Raw genomic sequence first — 23,041 nt, 5'->3', positions numbered from 1 at the left:
TGCCCCATCCCTGGCAGTGTTCAAGGCCGGGTTGGACAGAGCCTTGGGTTACATGGTCTAGTGTGAGGCATCCCTGTACATGGCAGGGGGTTAAAACTAGGTGATCTTAAGGTCCTTTCCAACTCAAACCGTTCTATAATTCTATGATTCTATGGTGTGCTTTGCCTCTGTGTGCAGTACTCTCTAATGGAGATTTAGTTACTGAGTAGTCAAGTCTATGTAGAAAGAGATTACCGATTTACAGGAATTAGCAAATCTCACTGTAGAATACATAATAGCCTTACACTTCTGCCCAGTCAGGGTTTTTCCCTTTGTATTCTTTAGACATTTTTTTTTTGTAGTTAAACACACTGCATTGCAAAATCCGGGTGTGATTCACGGCAGGGGTTAAGGCCCTTTCCAACCCTGACCGTTCTACAATTTTAGGATTCCATGATTTCATCTTTCCTGAAAGGGAGCAGCACTCTTAAGCTAGTGGTTAGAGAAGAATTTTTCTGGAGAAGTGGCTTGATTCGTGAGAGAAATGAGAGTTGTTATGAGAGTGGGATTTCTCATGATTACGAAACCCTCGGGGTAGGGAGAAGATTAGAAGGGGAAATACATGTAACCACAGATCCGGATATCACGGCTTGTGTAAGAATTCGATCTTAATCTTGGAAACCATGCTGTAATGGTTTTAGTTGTTAATTTATCAGAAACTTTTGGGGGTAAACTTGTAAAAGTGCCATTCTGTTACCTATAAATCATAGTAAACTTGTACTGTAATAAAATTAATGTTTTATATTTTTTAATTTATTTTTATTTAGTTTTCAGTTTTTTAATGTGTCTTTTTCCTACTTGAATCTGTGGCCAGCCTTGAGGGGTTTTTAATACCAGGCAGGCTGTGAGCTCCACCAAAAGCATCAGGGTTCATTCAAGAGGTACTACTCCAACAGTTCTGAGCACCGGGGGGGGGACACAAGCTAAGTCCTGAAAAGGCAGTGCCAGCATCCTTCACTAGTTTGTGTAAGGCACTTTCAGAGCAGGTACCTCTGAATTTTGGTGTGAGAAGAAGTGTATCATTACAAGAAAAGCTGCGGCCATAGCAATATGCACCCAAGTGGAATGGGCAGTTGCTGAGCTTTGAGTGTCTCACATCTGTTTGTGACAGTGAGCCTCAACTCAAGAGTCACCTTGAAGGATTTACCTGACAGTGGTATGTCAGTAGAAACTACAGTGTAAATGGTAACAGTAGTTTACTAACTGTGAATTTCCAACTGGCGTAATTGCCACTGTAAGTCCCCTTGCCATACAACAGAGTCCAACAGTCACTAGTTCAAGATTCTAATTGACACTGCAAAAAAACTTTCTGGGTGTTGATTTAGTAAGGGAGTCCTTTCCTGACACTGATTTCAGAGGGTTTTAAAACTGTTTCAAGGGTCATATATGGGTGGCACTGTACATTACATATACGTGAGCTGGACTTACTGGTTTTCAGTTCAAGAGGGAGCTTAACATTTCCTTTCTTTTCCCAAGTCATGTGTAAATGAGCAAGCGTTAACAATTTATTCACAACTAGTGGCATTATGTATACCTGAAGGTACATATGTCAGATTTTCTTCTAAGATCAGGTGAATGGTCTTGGATAAGTGTGGTAGGTATTTTACTGGGACTATTAACAGTTTGATTTTACTGGTGTTGAGTTCTCCATGCTCTAACTTGTATACGAATGAGTACTGCATACTGGGTGCATGCTGAGGCTGCCTAAGTGGTGGTTGCTTGGGTGCACTTAGTTTTTCTTGTAACAATAATCTGTATTGAAAAGTTAGAAGGAGAGAGTCAAATTGACTATACCCTTACTTATTCTATGTAACGAAGGCTGTGCTTTTGTAACAGTTGGACAAAGTGTCAAAGATTTGAGATAAAGAGGGAATGCAAAGGAATAACAAGAGTTGCCTTAGTGAACTTTAGTCAGAATAGGGTGACATTTGAAAAATAGAAGCAAAAACATAATAAAAGCTCACTGGTTAAGTAAACTGGGTTGATTTTCATATGAGTAGATGTACTGCATCATCTTCTTGTAGCTGCACTGAAAGTGGAAAAGCCTTTGAAGAGACCTCCCATCTGCTGCAGAAGCTTGCGTAGCACAGCTTTGTTGAGCTGCTCAGAATCGTTAAAGCCAGCTGAAGAGACCAATCACTTAAAAGTAATGAAACACACAACACCAACTGTTGTGGTAGGAAAAGAGGGAGACCTAGACCTTATGCTTAGAAGCACTGGGAAGGATACACTACAAAAGACATTTCTGGCATGTGTCTGCTTCACATTTGAGTGGTTGTGGTATGTTTTTCTTACTCCTGCAGTGGAAATAATTGGGGGCCAGATATAGGCAAACTGGGCATCCAGGCTTCTCACTTGAATAATGCAGAGTTTACCTGCCTCTTTGCTTCATTATGAACGCCAGGAAACTGCAGGTTTTCCTCTTGTATTTACCCACTGAACTGGTTTGTAAATAAATGAGTTTCACAAAAATCAATGTTTCTTCATCAATTTTGTAGTTGGGAACACAGAGGGAATGATTGAAGTGACGTACCAAAACCACCCAGGAAGTCAGGGGTTGAGTGAGGTTTGTGGGACTCTAAGCTACATCTCTCTCCCGTAGAAGGATGCCACAGACCTCTGGATTTAGCCTAGGGAATGACACCTTGGAAAAAGCTCGGAAGATAACTTTGTGCAAGAATAATCCATAGAGATACACTTCTCAGAATTATTTTCAAGTTCTTACAGAAAAATCCTTCTGTCACCAGAATGACTTTTTGTTCCGAGTTTCTTTTGCCTATCTCAGTGCCTCTAATTGCAATTGAGTGACGCTTAAAAGAAGACACAGGGTGGATCTCTGAGGTGATGTACCTCTAGTTATTCTGCTTCCTGAATTCCAATGTGTAACAGTGTTATCAGTAGTACATAACATAATTGCTTACGTGTAAATCCACTGATAGGCAGAGAGGGAAACAGATTAAAAACCAGTTCCAACCCTTAAAGAGCAGAAACCACCCTATTTACTAAAGTCTTTCAATAGGAGGAGTCATGAATTGCAGAAGCCTGTATACAGCTTTGCTTTCTCCTTCCTACTGTGCATGTCACTTACTTCATTAGTGGCATTCAGTTAGGTTAGAAACCTAGCATGCTGAAAGGAAACATGCAATTTGTCACTTGTCTGTGGATTTTACCTATCACTTTTCTCCGTTTCCACATGCTGAAATTGTGTTTCTTCATCTATTTGATATCCTGGGTGAAATCAGGTAAGGACCATTAGATTATTCTTCATGATGTATTCTTTGCTTTTATTAAAGCATTTAAAAAAAGGAGTATTCCTTCGTTTAAGTTGGCCAAAATATTTATACCTTGTGAATTATGTCTCATGGAACAGACAATTAGTAAGGAGAATTTGGTCACTTTGAAACTGAGACGTAGGTTTTCATTTTAAAATAAATAAAACGAAGCCTGATACTTTATCTCTGGCTGTACTTTGCACCCAGACACGCTCAGGTATGTGCACTTTGTACCAAGTAAAGAGGTAATTGTGAAATACTTTTAACATAGTAGCATAATCTTATTGTTTACTGCTGATTTGATAGGTTGACAGGTATTCAAGCTATGTCATGCTTTAAATAGTAAAATTTAGTTACAAGGAAGTCACTGTGCACTTAAGATTTTTCCCTTTTCGACCACTGAAGATACTTATAGCAAACATACACAGGAAAGTTAAAATTGCATTGAAATTGAGTTAAACTGAACATGTGACAGCCCAACGCCTGTCTACATGTTCTGATTGTACAGAAAAGTGTATGTGAGTACTCCCACAAGTGTGCACAAAGGGCAGTCGGGATATCCCTTCCAGTAATCGATCAGAAATAGGAGTTTGAAAAACCTCCCCTTAATGAATCCTTACTAAACTATGCAACGTATTAAATCTAGAAATCTATTTACAGTACTTACCTAATTCCACAGTAAAGACATCATCTTTTCTTTGTTTGTCTATTTGCTTTCACAGAATAACCGCTGTCATTTCACAGTCATAAGTAAATGAGTTGTTTCCCTTTGATGTTTCCCAGCTAGTAAATAGGTTCCGTCAGTTAAATTATTTCCTTGTAATAGATTTCTCAGTTCCATGGACAAAACTGCTTTGTGTCACTGTCATTGCACTGCCTTTAGAAAAATTAATTCTTTTTTCTACCAATCAAATGATAAGCATTCAAAACACTTAAATGGATATGCTCAACATTATCTTAGCATAACTCTTTTATATGCTAGATATGTAGGACTGAATTGTATGGATCAGTGATTAAACTTGGATTTAAGAAGAATATTAGGCAAAAATGAGTTTCATGTTGTAGCTTTGAATCTGAATAGCAAAAATGCAATCATAGAATCATAGAATAGTTAGGGTTGGAAAGGATCTTAAGATCATCTGTCAAGCCGCTGTTTTTTGAGTTATGTATAAGTTATGTATATTTGTGTAATAGAACTTGTATTCTAGTTTTATCATTGCATATCATTATATGAAAACTAGAAATTAAATGTGATACATTCTATTAATACCTCAGTATCATGTCATATGTATGATATTTTCCTAGGTTCTTTATTATTTTTGTTAAACTCAAGGCAATTGCAGCGGATCAGCTTTCAGTTTCAGAACTTCTGCTTGGATTTAAACTGAAAGAGGATAGATTGAGATGAGCTCTTAGGCAGACATTCTTCCCTGTGAGGGTGGTGAGGAGCTGGCACAGGGTCCCCAGAGAAGCTGTGGCTGCCCCATCCCTGGCAGTCTTCAAGGCCAGGTTGAACGGGACTTGGAGCAACCTTGTCTAGTGGAAGGTGTCCCTGCCCATGGCAGGAGATTGGAACTGAGTGAGCTTTAAGATCCTTTCCAGCCCAAACAATTCAGTGATAAGTCTGATCAATGAAATGAGTTTCCTTCCTGTATCACTAGTCAGTTAATAACCTTCACAGTAATCTTAGTCAAAGTTACTTAAATTATTCAGTGTCTAAATGAAGAGGACAGTGATATTTATATTGAAATATTATTAAGTCTAACTTTTCTCACATGTAATAATTTTAGCTATTGTGGTGAAAATAAGGCATGAAACTTTAGTCCATTTGATTTGAGACTGAATGTTTCAGGCTTTTTCTAAGACTCTGTAACTTCAACCCTTCTCTGGTTGCAAATATCCATTATTTTTTGTGATGTCCAGTCCAGAGGTAACCGGTCTAGTCATTTGACATACATGGTTTGGCCATATATGAGGTGATTAGTCTAGTTCCCTGAGTGAATTAGTGTTTCTAGCGTCTTTACTGAATGTTAGGTGCTGTAATTCACATTGTTTTGTTTTGTATAGCTTTGATTAGATTTGCTTTATGGTATCGAATGCATTTTTCAGATACCTTGTAACCCACACACACACGCTTGCCTTTCACAGCTTTATCAACTGGTGAGGGCTTGCTGGGCGTCTCAGATGTGCACATGTTGTGGCTTCAGTTCTTCCTGCTTGCTGCTTGCTGGGAAAAGGAGAAGAGCTACATCTGCTTCTCCTTGACCTCAAAAATTCTGAGGAATTCATTTGATTTTAAAACTATTTTTTTAAGGAACTGAGTAGGTACTATTTCTACTTTTGCTTTCTGGAAGTTGACTTGTTTTACAAAGTTGTTAATGACAGAAGAACTGAGGAAGGTGTCATCCCATATCAGACAAAAGACTTGCGCAAAGTAGTGTAGCCAAGAAGTCAAGAGATGGGCCTGTATTTCTTTGGACATCAACCACCTGACACCATAGTGAAGGTGAATGGGCCATGCAGAAGAGCTGTGACAGGCTTCAGCATTGCGCCTGGAATCCTGAAATGTCTTATCCACACAATTTGACCTCAGCAGCCAAAGGTTACTTTTTAAAGGGTTAACTTTTGACCTTGATAAGTACAGTCTTTTTAGGCTCTTTTGAAAAACGCCTTCCTCTTGTTGATCCTGAATGGTCTGTAGCTTAACTTTGCATACCATAGCTCCCCGAGTACAGAAATCATAGAATCATAGAGTAGTTAAGGTTGGAAAGGACCTTAAGATCATCTAGTTCCACCCCCCTGCCACAGGTAGAGACACCTCACACTAGACCATGTTGCCCAAGTCTCTGTCCAACCTGGCCTTGGATGCCAGGGATGAAGCATTTACCATTTGTTTGGGCAACCTGTTCCAGTGCCTCATCACCATCACAGTAATGTCAAATACCACAGTTTTCTTGTGCCAGTATGTACATTGACCTTACAGATTCTTGCTATTCAAACTCAGAACAGGATACTATTTTTTTCATCTTCTTTCTTTGTTTCTTGGCAATAGTGTCCTTAAAATGATCCAAAATTAGGGAAAGGGTCTGGGTCATCCCTATACTGTCAGGCAACTGTTTCTTACTGCTAGATCAATGAGGCTAAGGATTGGCAACATTGCTACCCTGGCCAAAAGAAGAAGAAACGACCACAATGGTTTACCTGTCTAAACAACGCACACTAGTTGTGAAAAAGTTCTGAGAACCTAAATTTGGTGGTTTTAAGCAAAGGATCTTATCAACACTGACTATTAGTTCATATTAATTATAGAGAAAACACTATTCAGGGACAATTACAAAGGTTGATTTTGTATTAGAAGGGTTCAGAGAAACGTAATGGTATTTGCAGAGTCAGTAGTTAAACTGCGTGTTGTTCAGTGCGCATTCTGGCACCATATTCCAAAGGTCTGGAGTGAATAAAAAGGAAGTTCTTCACTTTTAGTGGAAAAATGTGGAAGAAGAAGTGAAGAGGTGGTATATCAGGTGCTATTTCAGGTGGTCTAATTCATCAAATGACTGTCCAACATTTTCATCTTTTTCAGATGACAAGAAAAAATGTCCTGAATTCACAGATCTTAATATAGGCAATGCTCTATCTGGAACAGAACTCCAAGTTCAGTTACTGCTGTACACAAGGGAAAACCCAAATTGTTCTGAGAGGCTCATTGAACACAATGTTGCTGCATCTGAGTACCTTAATACCTCCAAGAAAATTGTCTTTGTTATTCATGGCTTCAGACTAACGGGATCTCCACCAGCATGGCTAGGTGATATAAAGGAGCTTTTACTGTCTTCAGAGGATATTAATCTTATTATAGTTGATTGGAATCGTGGTGCTACAACTGTGAACTATGTATCTGCTGTTGACAACTGCAGAAAAGCTGCAGAAATACTGAAGAACTATGTTGACCAGATGCTGGTAAGGCAGAGAGTTGCATCTGCTCTGAATAACTTTAAATAGCAGAGTTTGGCTGGGAATGGATATTTAAATATCTCTAAAAAGAAGCCCAGTGAGCAACATCAAATGACATTTCTTTACCAAAGTATTTACTAAGTTTGCATGCAGTTTTTACTGCGTATCTTAAATTTCAGCTGAGTCCTTATTTCCCTTTCACTGAAGAATGCCTCTGATTTCTTTACTCAAGCTGGAAGTTTTAGGTCTTCTGGAAAGAGCAAATGCACCAGTGAGGAGGTGAAGTGAGAGATGTCCACATAGTATGCAGCATTAGAATTTTACAAAAGCATTGCTTTTTTTTTACTATTAAACTACTACAATTAAAGATTTTAAGTGAAAAAGAAATCCCTGACAGATATAAATATTTGCTCTCAAATGGTATAAACTTTGTGATTCTAAAGGGAGTTGCTGCAACAATTGTTGATGTTGGTGGTCTTAACTTGACTTTGAATTCATTGCTTAATCGAGTGAACAAAACTCATTTATGTCATTGTTAGATTTATCACTTGATTTTTCTTCTGTTCTCACTACTTCTTTTCACAGCCATTCTCAGAAATCTTGAATGCTATGTAGTAAGAAAACATTCATGAAGAATTTGAGTTAAAAAGAATAGTTTTGAGAAAGGCTGGGGTGAAAGAAGAGAAAGCCTATCGGAATCTGTCCTCTGGGACAAGGAATAGTGATAACAAGCTGTAATATGTAAATTTATTGTTAAAGAATAGAAAAATAAATTAGGACTATAAGAATAGTCTCCAACCCAGGGTGAGCTGGAAAAGTATATTTAGCAGTTGTGCAAGTTATCAAAGTGGTGGTCACGGTGTATATTGTGTCCCACAGCTATCACTTGCATACTTGTAAGCTGTCGTGAGGCCTTTGTTAATTCATTCTGAGATATATTAATGTACCAAATCCCACATAACATCCTATCACTTTGCAGAGATTTCAACAGGTCTGCTGACAGTGTTTCAGAGTTCTTCAGTAGTTTTGGTTTTGTTCTGTTTTGTTTACTAAGTGCTGCCTGCTTTGCAGAATGGGCACCCTAAGGCATTCCTGCAGGTGTGCATTTCGCACCATTATTCTGCAATTCTGTGCTATGAGTCTTTGTTGATGGTATTATGGGTTTAATCTATTTTATTGGGAGGATAAGGCAGAGAAGATAGTTTTTTGGTTTTGTTTTGTTTTTTTTCCTAGTTCATAGTTTTGGTTCATCTTTCTCGTATCTGGTAAATGCCTTCCCCTTCCCTTCCCTGCTCTCCTTCTAACTAGGGTGGTATTTTGGAAGAAATAAAAAGGAAAAGCTTCCCTTTTACATGTTTCTTGTCAAAGAATTTCATAATTGTTAAACTGTTTAACTAGTACAGATGGCAAATTGGCAAGAACTTTGTAATTTTCATTTGTTTCTAAAGTTAGAGAAATAACTTCGAGTACTGACAGAAAGTGAAAACTGATGTCTGCTCACTTAACTTTGTGTGGCTATGGCTTTGCTTGGTGATTGATTTTTTTTTTCCCTAATAGGTGGATGGAGCTTCTCTTTACTCTATGCATATGATTGGAGTTAGTCTTGGGGCTCATATAGCTGGTTTTGTTGGCCAAAAGTATAATGGCAAGCTTGGCAGGATTACAGGTAAGGCTTTTAATCCTGATATATATATTCTAATGTACCTTTTATCATTGTCATAGCTGCAAATCACATAGATGCTATCACTGAAATATCAACAAATGAGAATTATTTAGTTATATATGTGAGGAAAAATGTATTCCTGAAACAAGTTCAGGAAATTGAGGAAGTCTTCCTTCAGAACATAAATTGCAGCTGAATTTTACATCCTGTTTACCTCTAGTCTCTCAAATGAAAATTGAGTGCTACATCCAAATGCCAGTTAAGTTAAATGTTATGTCTAGTTGACCAAGCAAGTCATGTACCTCTGAAAGGAGGTTCAAAACCTCTTGGTGAGACCACAGGAATCAGGCACAAGGATCTAGTTTCAGTTTGAAGTATCTGAACATAGTGTAGGCTTCAGTACGTTGAGGTATCTTGTATGGGGAGCTTAGATGAGGTGTGAAACCTGTGAATGGGCACTACAAATATTACCTCATACTTGTTGCATGATCGCTATTGACAGCTGCAGGGTTGGTGCTGTTGTGGTTTAACTCCAGCCAGCAACCAAACCCCAGCCAGCCACTCACTCATTCCCCACACAGTGGGATAGGAAAAAGAACCAGAAGAGAAAAAGTGAGAAAACTCATGGGTTGAGATAAAAACAGTGTAATAGGTAAAGCAAAAGATGTGTGTGCAAGCAAAGAAAAACAAGGAGCTCATTCACCACTTCCCATGGCAGGTGTGTTCAGCCATCTCCAGGACAGCAGGGTTCCATCATGCACAACAGTGACTTGTAAAGACAAATGCCATCACTCCAAAAGTCCCCCCACTTTCTCCTTCTTCCCCCAGCTCTTTATGCTGAACATGACACCGTACAGTCTGGAACACCCCTTTGGTCAGCCTGGTTCAGCTGTCCTTGCCGAGTCCTGTCCCAACTCCTTGTGCCCCCCCAGGCCACTCGCTAGTGGAGTGAGGAGCAGAAAAACGCTTGGCTCTGTGTGAGCACTGCTCAGCAGTGACTGAAACATCCCTGTGTTATCAACACTGTTCTCAGCACAATCCAAAACACAGCCCCACATTAGCTCCTATGGAGAAAATTAACTCTGCTCCAGCCAGAACCAGCACAGGTGCGTAGAGCGAACAATGGAATACCCTCAATGTGGGTACATCTTTCGGGACTACACAGTTTATGTTTAACTTTTAGGTGCTGATTCTTATTGCAAAAGCCATAGTGCTGACTCGAGTGCACTTGAGGCTCCAAATACTTCTTGCAGTGAAACAGCAGAACTCACTGCAGCTAGTGTGTTGAGAGGGAAACTGACTAAGCTAACTCTCAAAAAAGATGCTAAGGGGAGAAGAGACTGTTGGAGCCTGATAGTGTTTAGGATTTGAGAGATCAGCTGTTTTCATCTGAAAGGAGGAAGTTGCCTCTCCTTGAGATTTATATCTCCAAACTCTCTCTTCAGAGTACTTAAGTGATTTGTTTCCAGAAATGTAAGAAGAGCCAGAAGCAAGCCTTAACAAAGGGCATTAGAGACTCCACACCTCTTTGTACAGTAATCTGAAAATCAGGGCATTTTCTAAGAGTGTGACAGGCTCCAGCTATATTCCACTGGTTAAGAGTACTCAGTTATGCTTTATACAATTCCCTAGAGTTTGCATCACTGCTTGAGGGCAGACTTGACTACAATGCTAGGCTAGCAGGTCTGTGTCCTCTCTGTACAATAAATAGCTCCATGTAATTTCTGAACTCAGTTGCTCACAGGTAAATGGAATTATATGAGATATTTCAACCGCCTTCTTATAATTACAGATGTGGATATATAAAGGCAAAGATTGAGCAGTCTGAACACACAAGGATTATAACCTCTTATGAGACTGTTTTGATACTTTCAAATGAGTTGAGCCGGTGGCTCAAAATATTAGAAATGTTGGAAAAATGAGATTTAAAAAAAAAAAAAGAAGAAAAAGTTATTTTCCTCCTCACTGTTTGGAGGTTTTGAAAGTATAAAACTAATTAGTGGACTAAACCAACGACCTTTGTCACCTAGGGTACTATGAATGCAAATTCCTGGCATTCCATGATCCTCTGTGGTAGTCTGGGACTTGGTTATCTTGATCTTGAGAGAGAACCTTCCTAGACTAGTTCTTAAAGCACATCTGGCAGTTAAATCATAATATAAATTTAGATAATCTAAGGTCATGCAATGTCCCTGTCCTTTAGTCAGTGTGAATGTAATTAGGAGTCATTGAAGTGTAGGAATATGTTTTGCCTTGACAGTTTAATTTTCCATGTTTGCTGCTTTTTCTTTTCCTCATTTTGTCTGTGCTTTTGTTGTCAAGAAAATAGGAGCAGAGGAAACTTCAGCTAAAAATTTCACTTTTCAGTGAAGGACAGAAATTATCATTTTGAAATTTACCAGGCTTCAGGGCTGCACAACAATAATTCCCTATCCGTAAAGTGCATGAGAATCCACAGTGTTTATATTTCTCAGGATTTGATCCCTAATGCTGTTGGCTCATCTTCATCTGGGGAAGTGGGAGATAAGCACAATGAATTATGGAGAGAGAGAAATTCAAAGAGGTGGGTTGATCAGTCTTGTACGAACCCTCCCTTTGCTTAGAAAGTTGAAGAATGGAAACTTGGGAAGAACTGTACTGGATTTTATTTTTATTCTTATCCCAGGAATATGAAGAGTCATTGATAAATAGTGCTTAAATAGAATCATATACATTGGTCTTGTATATATCTGCCAGGATTTGTAATGCTAGTGTTATTTTTATTTAGGTCTTGATCCAGCAGGCCCTTTGTTCACTCGAGAGCCACCAGAAGGGAGACTGGATCGAACTGATGCACAGTTTGTTGATGTAATCCATTCAGATACTGATGGTAATGACTAATGGTAATAGCTTTCCTATTTGAACTTTAGGAAAGGCAGGAAAGCAAAAGAGAAAGGATATTTCAGTAACATATTTTGTGTTATGTAGGTTGCTGTGCTGTTGCTTTCTAACAATATCTATAATTTTGAAATCATGCTGTACGTTATTATGCCTATTCATCAAAAGAAATTGAAACTCAGCTTAGCTAGTAACTTAAGCAGTGATGAGCTGTTTTGTTCAGTTCTCACATAAATAGCTAGGTTATTGAGTAAGAGAGGCTGGATGGCTGAACCTGAAAATATTGAAATAACTTTAATGCCAACAGCTAACTGAAAGCATATGTAGATAACCATAGTCATGAGTCTATTTAATGTAATGCTAAAGTAGTGATAATGTCAGTCATTTATGTTTTGTTTGTTATAGTATATTCCTTCTGAATATGAAAAGAGCAAGCCCACACACTGAGTAAAGCACGCCTATTGCGTTGATTTATGATACTGCCACTTCCAAAATGGTTCAGTATTAACATTTTTTTTTGCTGTGCTACTGTATATGAACATAGCAGTTGTTAGCATGTGATTATCACTGAATTAGTCCTTTCTGAGGCACCCCATCTCAGCTGTATCATGTTAGTACACTACAGATCTAGTGCTTAAAGTTGTAAAACACATTATTGTAAGGTTAAAACAAAGAATATTGTAAATGCTCACCCATGCTATAATCTGGTTTAATGTTTTCCTCAGAATTATAAGTAAACCTTTCACACCTACCACTCTCATTGCAGTATTTGCGTAGTTTCACACCAGTTTCTTTTATAATGTTGAAAATTAAGCTTTTTACTACACAAATTTGTATATGAATCTTTAAAAAACCTGGGGTTTTAATGTTCATATTATGTAAATAAAGAGAAGTTGTAGTAAAAAAGGAAGACAGGTAAGATTGACCTAAAGCTACTCATCGTCTTTTATGGAGCAGATACAGATTTTTTTGCTTTGATATATTGCTTGTATTAGTGTAGCTCAGAATCCAATATTGTATGCAAAAAAAAAAAAATGGAAGATCTTATTGTAACAAAAATTACATTGGGAAAGAATTTTGTTTGTTGGAGAGAACATGAATTTCATTGTTTTCTTTGTGCAAATAATGTCTGATACAGCACTGAATAGTTGCTTCTGTTTTTTCCTTTTTCTTTTGTGGCAGTACGAATCTTGACACAAATTTTTATACATTTATGTACAGCATTTCACATGTGTATAATTTTCTTACAAAGGAAAAAAAAACTTTTTTTTTTTGGTGGGATTTGTGATTTTAACTCATAACATGACTTCCATTTAGAGAACAAAAGAACAGTATAATTGCAAAATTTTCCTTTAAGACCTCCATGTTATTTTGTAAGGAATGTAATGATAAATAAATGACTAGATAGTTCTGCTTATGATTTTGATTCCTGATGTTTTTACTTTAGCGCTAGGTTTCAAGAAACCTTTAGGAACCATTGATTTCTATCCAAATGGAGGAACGGATCAGCCTGGTTGTCCACAAACAATATTCAGCGGTAAATATGAATGTGTTCAATTAATGAAAAAAGACTGAGATCGAATCAAAAGAAGTTAATGGACACTGCACGTATTCATTAATATGGGAGCTGAGGCCTTTGGATTCTTTCTTTACCACCTCCACTCAGCAAATGAGAAATAACAAATATATTTGACATCTTTTTTTTTGTATTTTCCTATGAACATACGTATTCCACCATATCATTATTATTGTTATGATAAAATTATATATATATATATACAACTAGCACATAGTGATCATTATTATTCTATGTTTATATATGACTAGGCATGGGGGAAGCTGTGTCCAAGTGGTTTAGACAGGATCACTTGCATATGACATGGAAGGCAAGGCTTTCAAGTCTTCACTGTGTCTTAGATTCCTCCTCATTGGCAGTAATGCAGTAGGGTTTGAAGGGTCCTGCAAATTCTAGGATAAAAACAATTTTATGACATGATCTTTTGCTGCAAAATTTTGCTTTTTTCAGCCCCCAAAATCTTAAGCAAGGCTGCTGCCCATTGTTGTTTTTTTTTTACTCTTTTTGCATATGTTTAAGTCTGTCTATGTTTCTATTACAGCACCACTAATCTGCATAGTGGTGCTACAAATTAGAGCTGCTGCAAAAGCATAGGGCTTCCACTTGTATGTCTGTGAGTTTGGGAGAATTCCTTAAAACTCAGGATCGTCTTCATCTGTACAGTTCTCATAGTTTGTTCTGCTAGGAGAGGGAGGAATTTATTACCCCCCAAAACAGCCTGCAATGAGGCAAATTTTAACTCAGACTCACATTTTCTAGCAAAAAAAAAACCCTGTAAATCTGTTATGATTTGGGAGACTATTTCTTAAATATAAAACCTTTAGACTTTTGTCTGTACATGTGATATTCAAAATAGTCTTCAATTTTTTCTTGTGTGTGTGTGACCATCCAATTGGTGGTCAACTAACAAAAGAATAAAACCAGGGCTAGCTAAGAATAACTCAGGTAAATGGGATTACTTTGATAAAAGCTTTTATTTTATGAAAAAAAAAGACATATTCTCTGAGTATTTCATTTTTTCTTTCCTAAAGGACTTCAGTATTTTAAGTGTGACCATCAAAGATCCGTCTTTCTTTTCTTATCATCTTTGAAAAGAAGATGCGACATAATAACATATCCTTGTGACTCTTACTTTGATTACAAGAGAGGAAAATGTGTTGATTGTGAAGCTTTCCACCCAATGTCCTGTCCAATACTGGGTAAGTATTGTGAAATTTACTGTAGGCTGGGTGAGAGTTTGCAGGAAATACAACCTAGTTATTTCGGGTCCACTCTAGATATCTGTAATATCGTGTTAAGGGATCCGTAGAGACTGATCACATGCAAAGCTGCATACTGTTTAAACTAGTTTAAAGTTTATGGCTTTGTCTGCTTTATAGCTATCTCTGCTAGGCACAGGTGCTGAGTGTTCCTAATCTTGATCATTATACTTTCTAGTCTGAAATGGGTTCACAGTATATTTCCTTTCTACAGAGAAACTGCTCCTTCCTAGTTCATCACTTTTACAAGCTTTGACAGTATGTTACCATCCCTAGAGCACATTTATTGAAGAGTAATAATATTTATAGAGCCTTCATGGTTTCTTTGTCTCTTCTTTTGGAACCAAGCTTTTATTTGGAGGGGTTTTTAGCCTTTTGGGATTTTATTGCTTTTAGAGAGGATCTGGGAACAGTTTGAAGAGAGCTACAATAGTGTGAGAATTTCATAGTTGGCAGGGTTTTCTTATGAATTAATTTTTAAAGTAAGAAGTTAACTTTAAATACATAACTTGTGTTTTTTACATCCTTTTATTAGGATGTACACCTATACTAGTTAGATCAGGTTTGAAGAAAAAGCATAGACAGACAGATCTGTATGCTATTTTATAATAAAACACAACTGTGATGGGACCTTATAGTAGGACAGAAAGATTCCAGGACTACCCTAGCATGGTTATTAGCCATGCCTGATGCACTTACAATGAATGCCCAAGCTACAAGAGGGAGAAATATTTGAACACTCGGGTGTCACCTATTTTTTAGTCCTTCTACTGCAAGCTTTCGTGCTTGCTGCCTTGCAGTAGCAGCTCTGCAGCCTGGAACTAGCCCTCATTTTTCGGTCTAGGTAATGAAATTAAGAGGGAGAGAATAAGATCAACCATTTTAGGAACAAGGACTGTTATCAAGCCCTGAAGAAAATAAGCATAGAATTGTATAACCCAAAAGTTCTTTCTACATCATATTCATAAGGTAAGGAGCCTTACGGACTACCTATCATCTTATTAAAGAATAATCACAATTATAGACTGAAGGATTTAAAAATATTTACTTTAATGATTCAAAAAAAAAAAAAAGGAAGAAATTTTACCTAATGTGAAGCTATTATCTAGCTGTTCTCTGCAAATATGTGGGGTACTTTTTGTGGTTTGTTTTCATTACCTCTGCTGGAGTTTACAAGCACTATTTTTTTTGAGTTCGTACTCTAGACTAAATAGATTCCAACTGTTATATTATGACAATTTTAGTGATACTAAAATATCATAAGAATGAAATTCTTACATACCAAATCCTATTATATTCAAGGGATTCCTGTATTTTCTAATTCAATTTACTTTGTCAGAGAATATTTAAGAAAATGGAAGACAAATCTGTCACTTTGGGTGAGGTTCTTTTGTGAAGTTATATATGTATCATAATTTTCCTGAATGTCTGAAATTAAATATTTAAACTTTGGATTTCAGGTTATTATGCTGATAGATGGAAAAAAATGTTAATCCCAAACAGTTCACCAACAAAAGCTTATTTTGATACCACGGACCAAGACCCATTCTGCAGTGAGTGACTGAATACATGCATAATGAACTCTTTATGAAATGGCTGTTATTTGTTATCTGATAGCTGTTATTTGTTAGCTGATCTAGAGTGAAAGCATGTTAAGAGTAGAAAGTTATTGTTAGCTGGTGTGTAAAATGGTGTAATAAACCATGAGCTAAGTGTCAGTTTGCAGACTGGAGGAAGAAGAATGGTTGTGGCAGACGAGTAAGTAATAATGAAAACATTAAAAGCAATGGGATAGACTGCCAAGAGGAAGAAGGAAGCCAGAAAATGAGAATCAAGTGACAGGGAAAAAGCTGGGCTGAGAGAACCTGCTTAGACTGGATCATTGCTGCCATCTTCAGAGGGCAAAAAATGGGAGATTGCCCTGGGTGGGGGACAGCAAAGAGACACCTCTATGTTCCATCCCAGAAGGAGAACACCACACAGTCAACTACAGCTACTCCAACTTTTAAAAGTCCATTTCTTCCTCGAAGTAAAACAGTGGAGGGAAAACTTAGCTTCAGGGTTATACTCCATGGGAATGAATTCTCATGGCATGGGCTTTAGCTGCATCAGTTTAGGTATCTAAATATCCATGTAGATGTCCCGTTTAGATTTTCATTCAATTTCTTTTATTAGCAGACTCTACTATCACAGGCAAATGTTAGCACACTTTTCTGATTGGCTATGTTTAAGGTTCTTTGATTTGGGGTATGGAGATAGGCTTATGGAGAATTCAAGTGAAATTAAGTTTTTCCATTAGCTTTTTCCATTGTCTTGGCAAGTTTTGTGACCAGGGACTATCTCTTTTTATAGTGATGATCATGCTTACTTACATCACTGTTTCTTCCAAAGGGTCAAGGAGAGGCTAACAAAGATGTGATTGATTTTATATAAATCAACTCCTATTCCCAGTGCTCTCTCAGCTCAACCCAAACCTGCTACCACTGTTTTTCCCTGCTCTTGTCTGCTTGGACTTTGCCCCTGCATACTCTCAAGGCTGCACAGGCCTATAGGTCTGTCTCCTTATTCATACTTCTAGCAGAAAAATACACTTTGAAGTAAAGAGTCACCATTCCTATCATCAACTAATGTATATGTTTAACAGGGTGATAATAACAGCTATATCCTGTTAAGGTCATGCCTTGAATCTATTATTTCCTATTTCTTTTTGCAGTGTATAACTACTTACTGGATATTACTACCTGGAATAAAAACATTAGGAGAGGTTTCATTAAAGTTAAATTAACTGACTATGCTGGAAACACAGTAGAATCAGAGATGAATAGGTATGTTGTGCTTTGTCTCTGAATCTCTTTAATCACTTTATAGGACTAATTTTCTAAGTTTCTTAAACCTTTAACTTGTTAAGATGTAAGTAAGTCAAAAAGTATCATGAGATTGTTAAGACTTTTTCACAGCTCCTTTCTGGATATAGCTTACTGTCAGAGGCAATGGCCCTCACACTAAAATGGTCCATTTATGAATTACCACAGGTCCTTGCATGGTGCTAGTTTGAATCCAGTTCTAGGTGTCCTTGTTCTGAATGCTCAAAGTCAATACATCTCACAAGATTTTTGAACTTAATAAATTATTAGTAACAATGAATATTATTCATCTAACACACCCCTGACTCAAAATATCATTTTTCTTTAGTGAAGCTTCAACATTTCAGCAATATAAAAGAGTCAAAATACTAACTGGATTTTACCAAGACCTTGACAAAATATCAAAAATGTCCTTGACCTTTTCTACGAAGACCGTAATAGGACCAAAACACAAGCTTAGGGTTCTCCAGATGAGGCTGAAATCTCTTAATAATCCAGAAAGGTAAGTGTTTGTCACGTATCCAAATTATGGATGTGCTCAGGATGTTTCCTCAGAAATGTGTATTTCCCTTTATTGACTTTTTAAATAATGTATTCCTAGAATAATTAATAATGTATTCCTAGATGCATGAATATCCTTCTCATCCTACTAGGGTCAAATTTATCATGTGGAAGAGCTGCTCATTAACATTTAGTGCACAGCACCCTTGTACATGTAGATGTCACGCATGCTGCCTGTTACAGGAGGCTGCTGCTGCTGTCTGGTCACAATGTGTTTACAAGGACCACTTGTGTAGACCAGCCTGACTTATACCTGCACGGTTAAGATCTCTTCCAGAAGATAAATTTTATTAAGAACTACTTTTACCTTAGTCATGTGTTGGTACACAGCTTTTCACACATGAAATGGAGCACTTCAGCCACTTGTGTTACTGGAATAGGTTTTTGGTCTTGTTGCTGTAGACAAAGACCAAGACCTTTGAAGACTAGCACTTGTGCTTGATTACACTAAAAATGAAATAATCTGCATTTTTTTATATTTGTGTCATTAATAAGCTTTTATTAATTATATCTGGGTTTAAATATTTCAGCAGTATTGCCATATGTTGGCACTGGAATGGGTTGCCCAGGGAAGTTGTGAATGCTCCATCCCTGGTGGTGTTCAAGGCCAGGTTGGACAAAGCCTTGGATGGCATGGTTTAGTGTGAGGTGTCCTTGCCCATGGCAGGGGGGTTGGAACTAGATGATCTTAAGGTCCTTTCCAACCCTAACTATCCTATGATCCTATGTTCATTATTTTAAATCTCCAGAGGTACTTGTACCATAACACTACCAATTACATTTAATGTTTGCATCTTGTGAAAATAACGTATTAGATGGAATAGGCAGGAAATATCCAGGAGTAGCAAGAGTATGTTATATTAAAATCGTTACATCTCTTTGCTTCATATGAATGGCAGATTCAACAAAGTCAGAATTTAAAATAAAGCTCAGTAGTGATAAGTAGTGGTACTTATCAAATAAATAATGAGTGGGAATAATACTACAATATGAGTAAGTTTAAAGCCAGTATATTTTGTTAACTTGAGAAATAACATTTATGGCTTTCTGATTTGGTATATGATAATAGTCTAGTAGGAATTGGGTACGACCCTTTGTAAACATTATGAAACCTTGTTATCTCCTATTTTGTATTTATATCTCCTATTTTGTATTTACTGGAAAAGAGGGGAAGATAGGTGAGACAGACTTAGGAAGAAACAGAACACTAGGTAATCAAAATAGTACCCCAGAATGAATACTCGTTAAGATATGGAAGACCGTAAGTCTCAAGCTATCAGGTGAAGTGACATGATTTTGTTGAAAAACAGGTGGTGATGAGATACGGTAAAAGCTCTAAATCATATTGCAATCTTTTTTCTCAACCTGATGGTGGTAAATCAGAAGATACATTTCATGCAACCCTATCAACATTCAGGACTTTTTCAGTTAATGACCTAGCAAATACAGAAAATCTTCAGTCAGTAGCCTTTATGGTTTAGAGTTTCCATTCCTGTTACTCTGACTCTTGTTAGTTTTAAAGTAAGATGCGCTTGATTTGCTTTAAAGTAGGAACCATTAAAATCCTTCATACGGAGCCTGAACAGATGGCAGTCATATAAGCGCCTTAGATACTTTTAGATGGCAATGGAAAATAGTGTTTTGAATCAGCTTGTGAAGGCAATTTAAATGCAGATGTTACAACACTATTGGTTCATATAATTACATAATTGCTCATTGTAATTATAACTACCTATATTTACCTTATTCAGTTACATGTAATTACAACAATTACTTGAATACAAGATAATCACCCAGAAACTGCATTAAAAATATTTCAATTATCCACATAATAAAGTAGTAGGTAAATCCAGGGGACTGGTACAGGGATAAAAGACAATAGAAATCTCAGGCTCCCCAGATCTGAGTTCATAGCGGACAGTGGGAGTTTGAGGAATTTCACCAACCAATTGTCTACTGGGCTGGTCCATTATTCACACAGGTGGTATGTGAATGTGAGAACGCTAAAAGGTACATATAATTTTCAGATTATTCTTCTGGTCTCCGGGATAAATCCTTCCTGCTCACTCATAAAGCCAGGAAGTTTTCCAAACTTCTACATGTCCAGGTGTCAGCTGTTCCAAAGAGCTTTTGAACCTGTCAGTCACTTAACGCTCAATTGATGGAGAAAGTGAAGGTCTTAAAGATACTTTGCCCAGCTACCTTTGGGTTTCTTTAATGAAAACAAGAACAGGAGTAATAAAAAAGAAGACCTTTACTGAACAAGTGAGTGTGGCATGCCCTTGCTTTTAAGTAGATGGCAAGTAAACCACATGGGCTAAGGGACTGTAAAAGCCTCACATAACAAAAGCTGTTTTGTTTTGCTCTTTGTCAGTGAACTGGAGAACTTGCTCCTCACTCAGGACTACTCTGCCATAAGCCATTCCTGGTACTCAGTAATCACAAGCTTAGATGGATTGCACTTAAAATTAGACAGAATATGTCAAAACCCATGTTTTTATTTCTAGTATTCATCATTATGGCTTGTCTAAGTACTGTGTCCCCTGTGGTTAGATAAAGCCCTTCCCAGGTGATGACTGCTGGTGGAGAGCTGGCTACGTTAACATACTGTGCTGATTGTTATGTGAAATGGTGAAAGTCAACTCAGGAAATGGATGCATATAATAATCTTACATTGTTATAGCTGGAAATTTGCCCTGCGAATTCTTTCACAGTCTTTTACAAGGACTATTAAAATGCTATCATTTTCTGTGCTTTTCTCCCTGTACAAAAATATTATTATTGTAAACCATTGAATTAAAATCAAAACAAATTGTGGATGAAGGACTGGATGAAATTTTATGCTTTGCATGATACAGAAAACCAGAATTTGTCTTGATCTTTTTAGACATAAAATCTAGTCTTAGCTTTGTAGGGACCTTACAAAGTTTCAAATTCATATATAGAAATCTGACTCCTTTCACATACAGACAGGTAGAGACTTGTTGAAAATCTCACACTAATAGGCAACAGCAGAAAGGTTTGGCAGGATGCTCTTTCTCAAGCTTTGTCCTTTAGCTGTTTCACTGCACACTACATCCCAGTCTGAGGCAGATTATGTTCTATAACCTTATTGTGTGTTCAGAGCAATATAGATGATAATTCTAAATAAAATAAGTATCATAGCTAGTACACCATCAGATGTGCCATCAGAGGGTACACTAGTCATTAGCCTGGTCATACCAGCTCTCACCATGTATAGTAGCACATGAAGGGCAGAGCTGTGACCTTCTTCTGCCCTAAAAGGTAGAGCATCCATGTTGACCTCAAAAAGTAAGATTCTGTGTGTTATGTCTCCCTTTGTATGTGCTCATGTAGTATTATGCAGTTCTGAGTTTTCTAGATGTTTAGATGGCAAACTATTCTCTTGCATGAAACTTTCTTACACTTGCTGTCATTGCAACTGAACAAGTTATATGATGTGGTGTTCTACTTTCCACTGTGGAATGAAAGCAGAGAAACTTCAATACCTAGGGAACTCAAAATAAATTATTCAGGTCCAGCGTTGACAAGAATTGGGCTGTTCTTGGACCATTGTTCTGAAGAATTAATTTGAACGCAGATTAATAACTTTAATGCCGAAATATTGCATCTTCATATTTCAGACTAATGGGATACATTTCTTACTCATGCCACTTTGCACCATCCAGCTATTGTCCTGGTTGTTCTCCAGTGTGGCAAAACTACTCTAGAGATACATAAAATAGGGTGTAAACTTAAACAAGATATTTCTTCTTGTCCTAAATACTGTCTCTGAGAGCTTGTACATACTGGGGATTTAATGTTTCAAATACTGAAATATTTTTATATTAGTGTTAACTTCTATTGTGTTCATTTTTTTTTTCTACTTTTTGTAGGCTGCAGCTGTGCAGATATGATTTGGTACTGATGGAGAACACTGAAGTGACCTTCAAACCTATCCCTTGCCTAGAGAAGGCTACATGAAGAGAGCTTCTATTAACCTAATTTCTCTTGCAGCAGTGACATTTTGATTCTTCCTCAGGATAAGGACTGCAATGAGAAAGGGAATGAGATAAGCTAGATTTATTTTCAGGATCTAGCTGGTAATATGCATTACTTGCTTTGAGTGCCTAAGGGTGAAATGAATTTAAAAGTTCACGTATCTATGTATTTGGGAAATTTGAATAAAGTAAAGGTACCGTGGTGGATAACATACAGTGGTCTATTTATTACTGTTTGTTAGCAATGAAGCTAACATATGAATTATCTGTATGATCTGGCACATTATTTGTCAATTCATACATATATTTAATTATTTATTATTTGTAATGGCTTTTATATGGAAACATAATTATCTGTCTACAAGTGAATTTAATATACTGTACATGTGATCTACAGACCTAATACACAACAGTTTTGTTGTGCTGTGCTGGTTGGATAAATGAATTCACAATTTCTTATTATATAATGTCTGTCTCAGAACTGGAACAACAAGATTTGTGAGTCCATATATAATTTTTCTGTTTAAATCAATTATATGAGCTTTATGCTTATCATAGATGAGTATCATTGCAACCATTCAGATATTTTTGTATCAAAGCTATGGACAGGGCAGCAATGTTTCAGATATGAAATAATTCTAAAAGTCTATTCTGAAAAGATGAACTTAAAGATTAAATAAATGCATTTTCATTCAATTTCCATTTGGGCCTTCTGAAATTATAGCTGCTGCTCAGGTTGAGATTGATGACAGCTTTCACCTATTGGTATGTGAAAAAGAATAAGGCCTACATAAAGATATCCTCCTTCAGTTAAAAAAAGAAAAAAAGGTTTTCCAATGCCATATTGCTTTTCCTGATGCTACTTATTGAAGAACAGATGCTTGTATTTTTCATCTTATGTGTTTAACTTGGATTTCTCGTGTAAATGCATCCTATGCATGTTATCTTTTTCCTTTCTTTCCTATGCTGCTGCTGTCC

General features: G+C 37.1%; 1 protein-coding gene across 1 annotated transcript; it reads left to right on the top strand.

Annotated features, from left to right (window-relative positions):
• Window positions 1-297: 297 nt before the first annotated feature.
• On the top strand, window positions 298-22,763 carry LOC133269565 (lipase member H-like). The gene is made up of 10 exons (XM_061454019.1): window positions 298-3,281; window positions 6,892-7,268; window positions 8,820-8,928; window positions 11,693-11,794; window positions 13,250-13,339; window positions 14,410-14,577; window positions 16,098-16,190; window positions 17,351-17,462; window positions 17,830-18,003; window positions 21,959-22,763. The coding sequence occupies exons 1-10, from the start codon at window positions 3,164-3,166 to the stop codon at window positions 22,044-22,046; spliced, it is 1,431 nt and encodes a 476-aa protein (XP_061310003.1). The 5' UTR covers window positions 298-3,163; the 3' UTR covers window positions 22,047-22,763.
• Window positions 22,764-23,041: the final 278 nt, after the last annotated feature.

The sequence above is a fragment of the Pezoporus flaviventris genome, unplaced genomic scaffold (genome assembly GCF_033815535.1).
Source record: "Pezoporus flaviventris isolate CSIRO_AGI_PZ_B2104156 unplaced genomic scaffold, CSIRO_AGI_Pfla_v1 ptg000015l, whole genome shotgun sequence".
NCBI lineage: Eukaryota > Metazoa > Chordata > Aves > Psittaciformes > Psittacidae > Pezoporus > Pezoporus flaviventris.
Note: the sequence above shows the minus strand (reverse complement) of the source record. Positions and strands in the feature narration are given on the sequence as shown.

Excerpts from the sequence above, each read along its gene's own strand:
- LOC133269565 (XM_061454019.1), top strand. The coding sequence starts at position 3,164 with ATGCTGAAAGGAAACATGCAATTTGTCACTTGTCTGTGGATTTTACCT. Across the intron at positions 13,340-14,409 it reads TCCACAAACAATATTCAGCG|GACTTCAGTATTTTAAGTGT; the intron begins GTAAATATGAAT and ends TCTTTCCTAAAG. Across the intron at positions 16,191-17,350 it reads GGACCAAGACCCATTCTGCA|TGTATAACTACTTACTGGAT; the intron begins GTGAGTGACTGA and ends TTCTTTTTGCAG.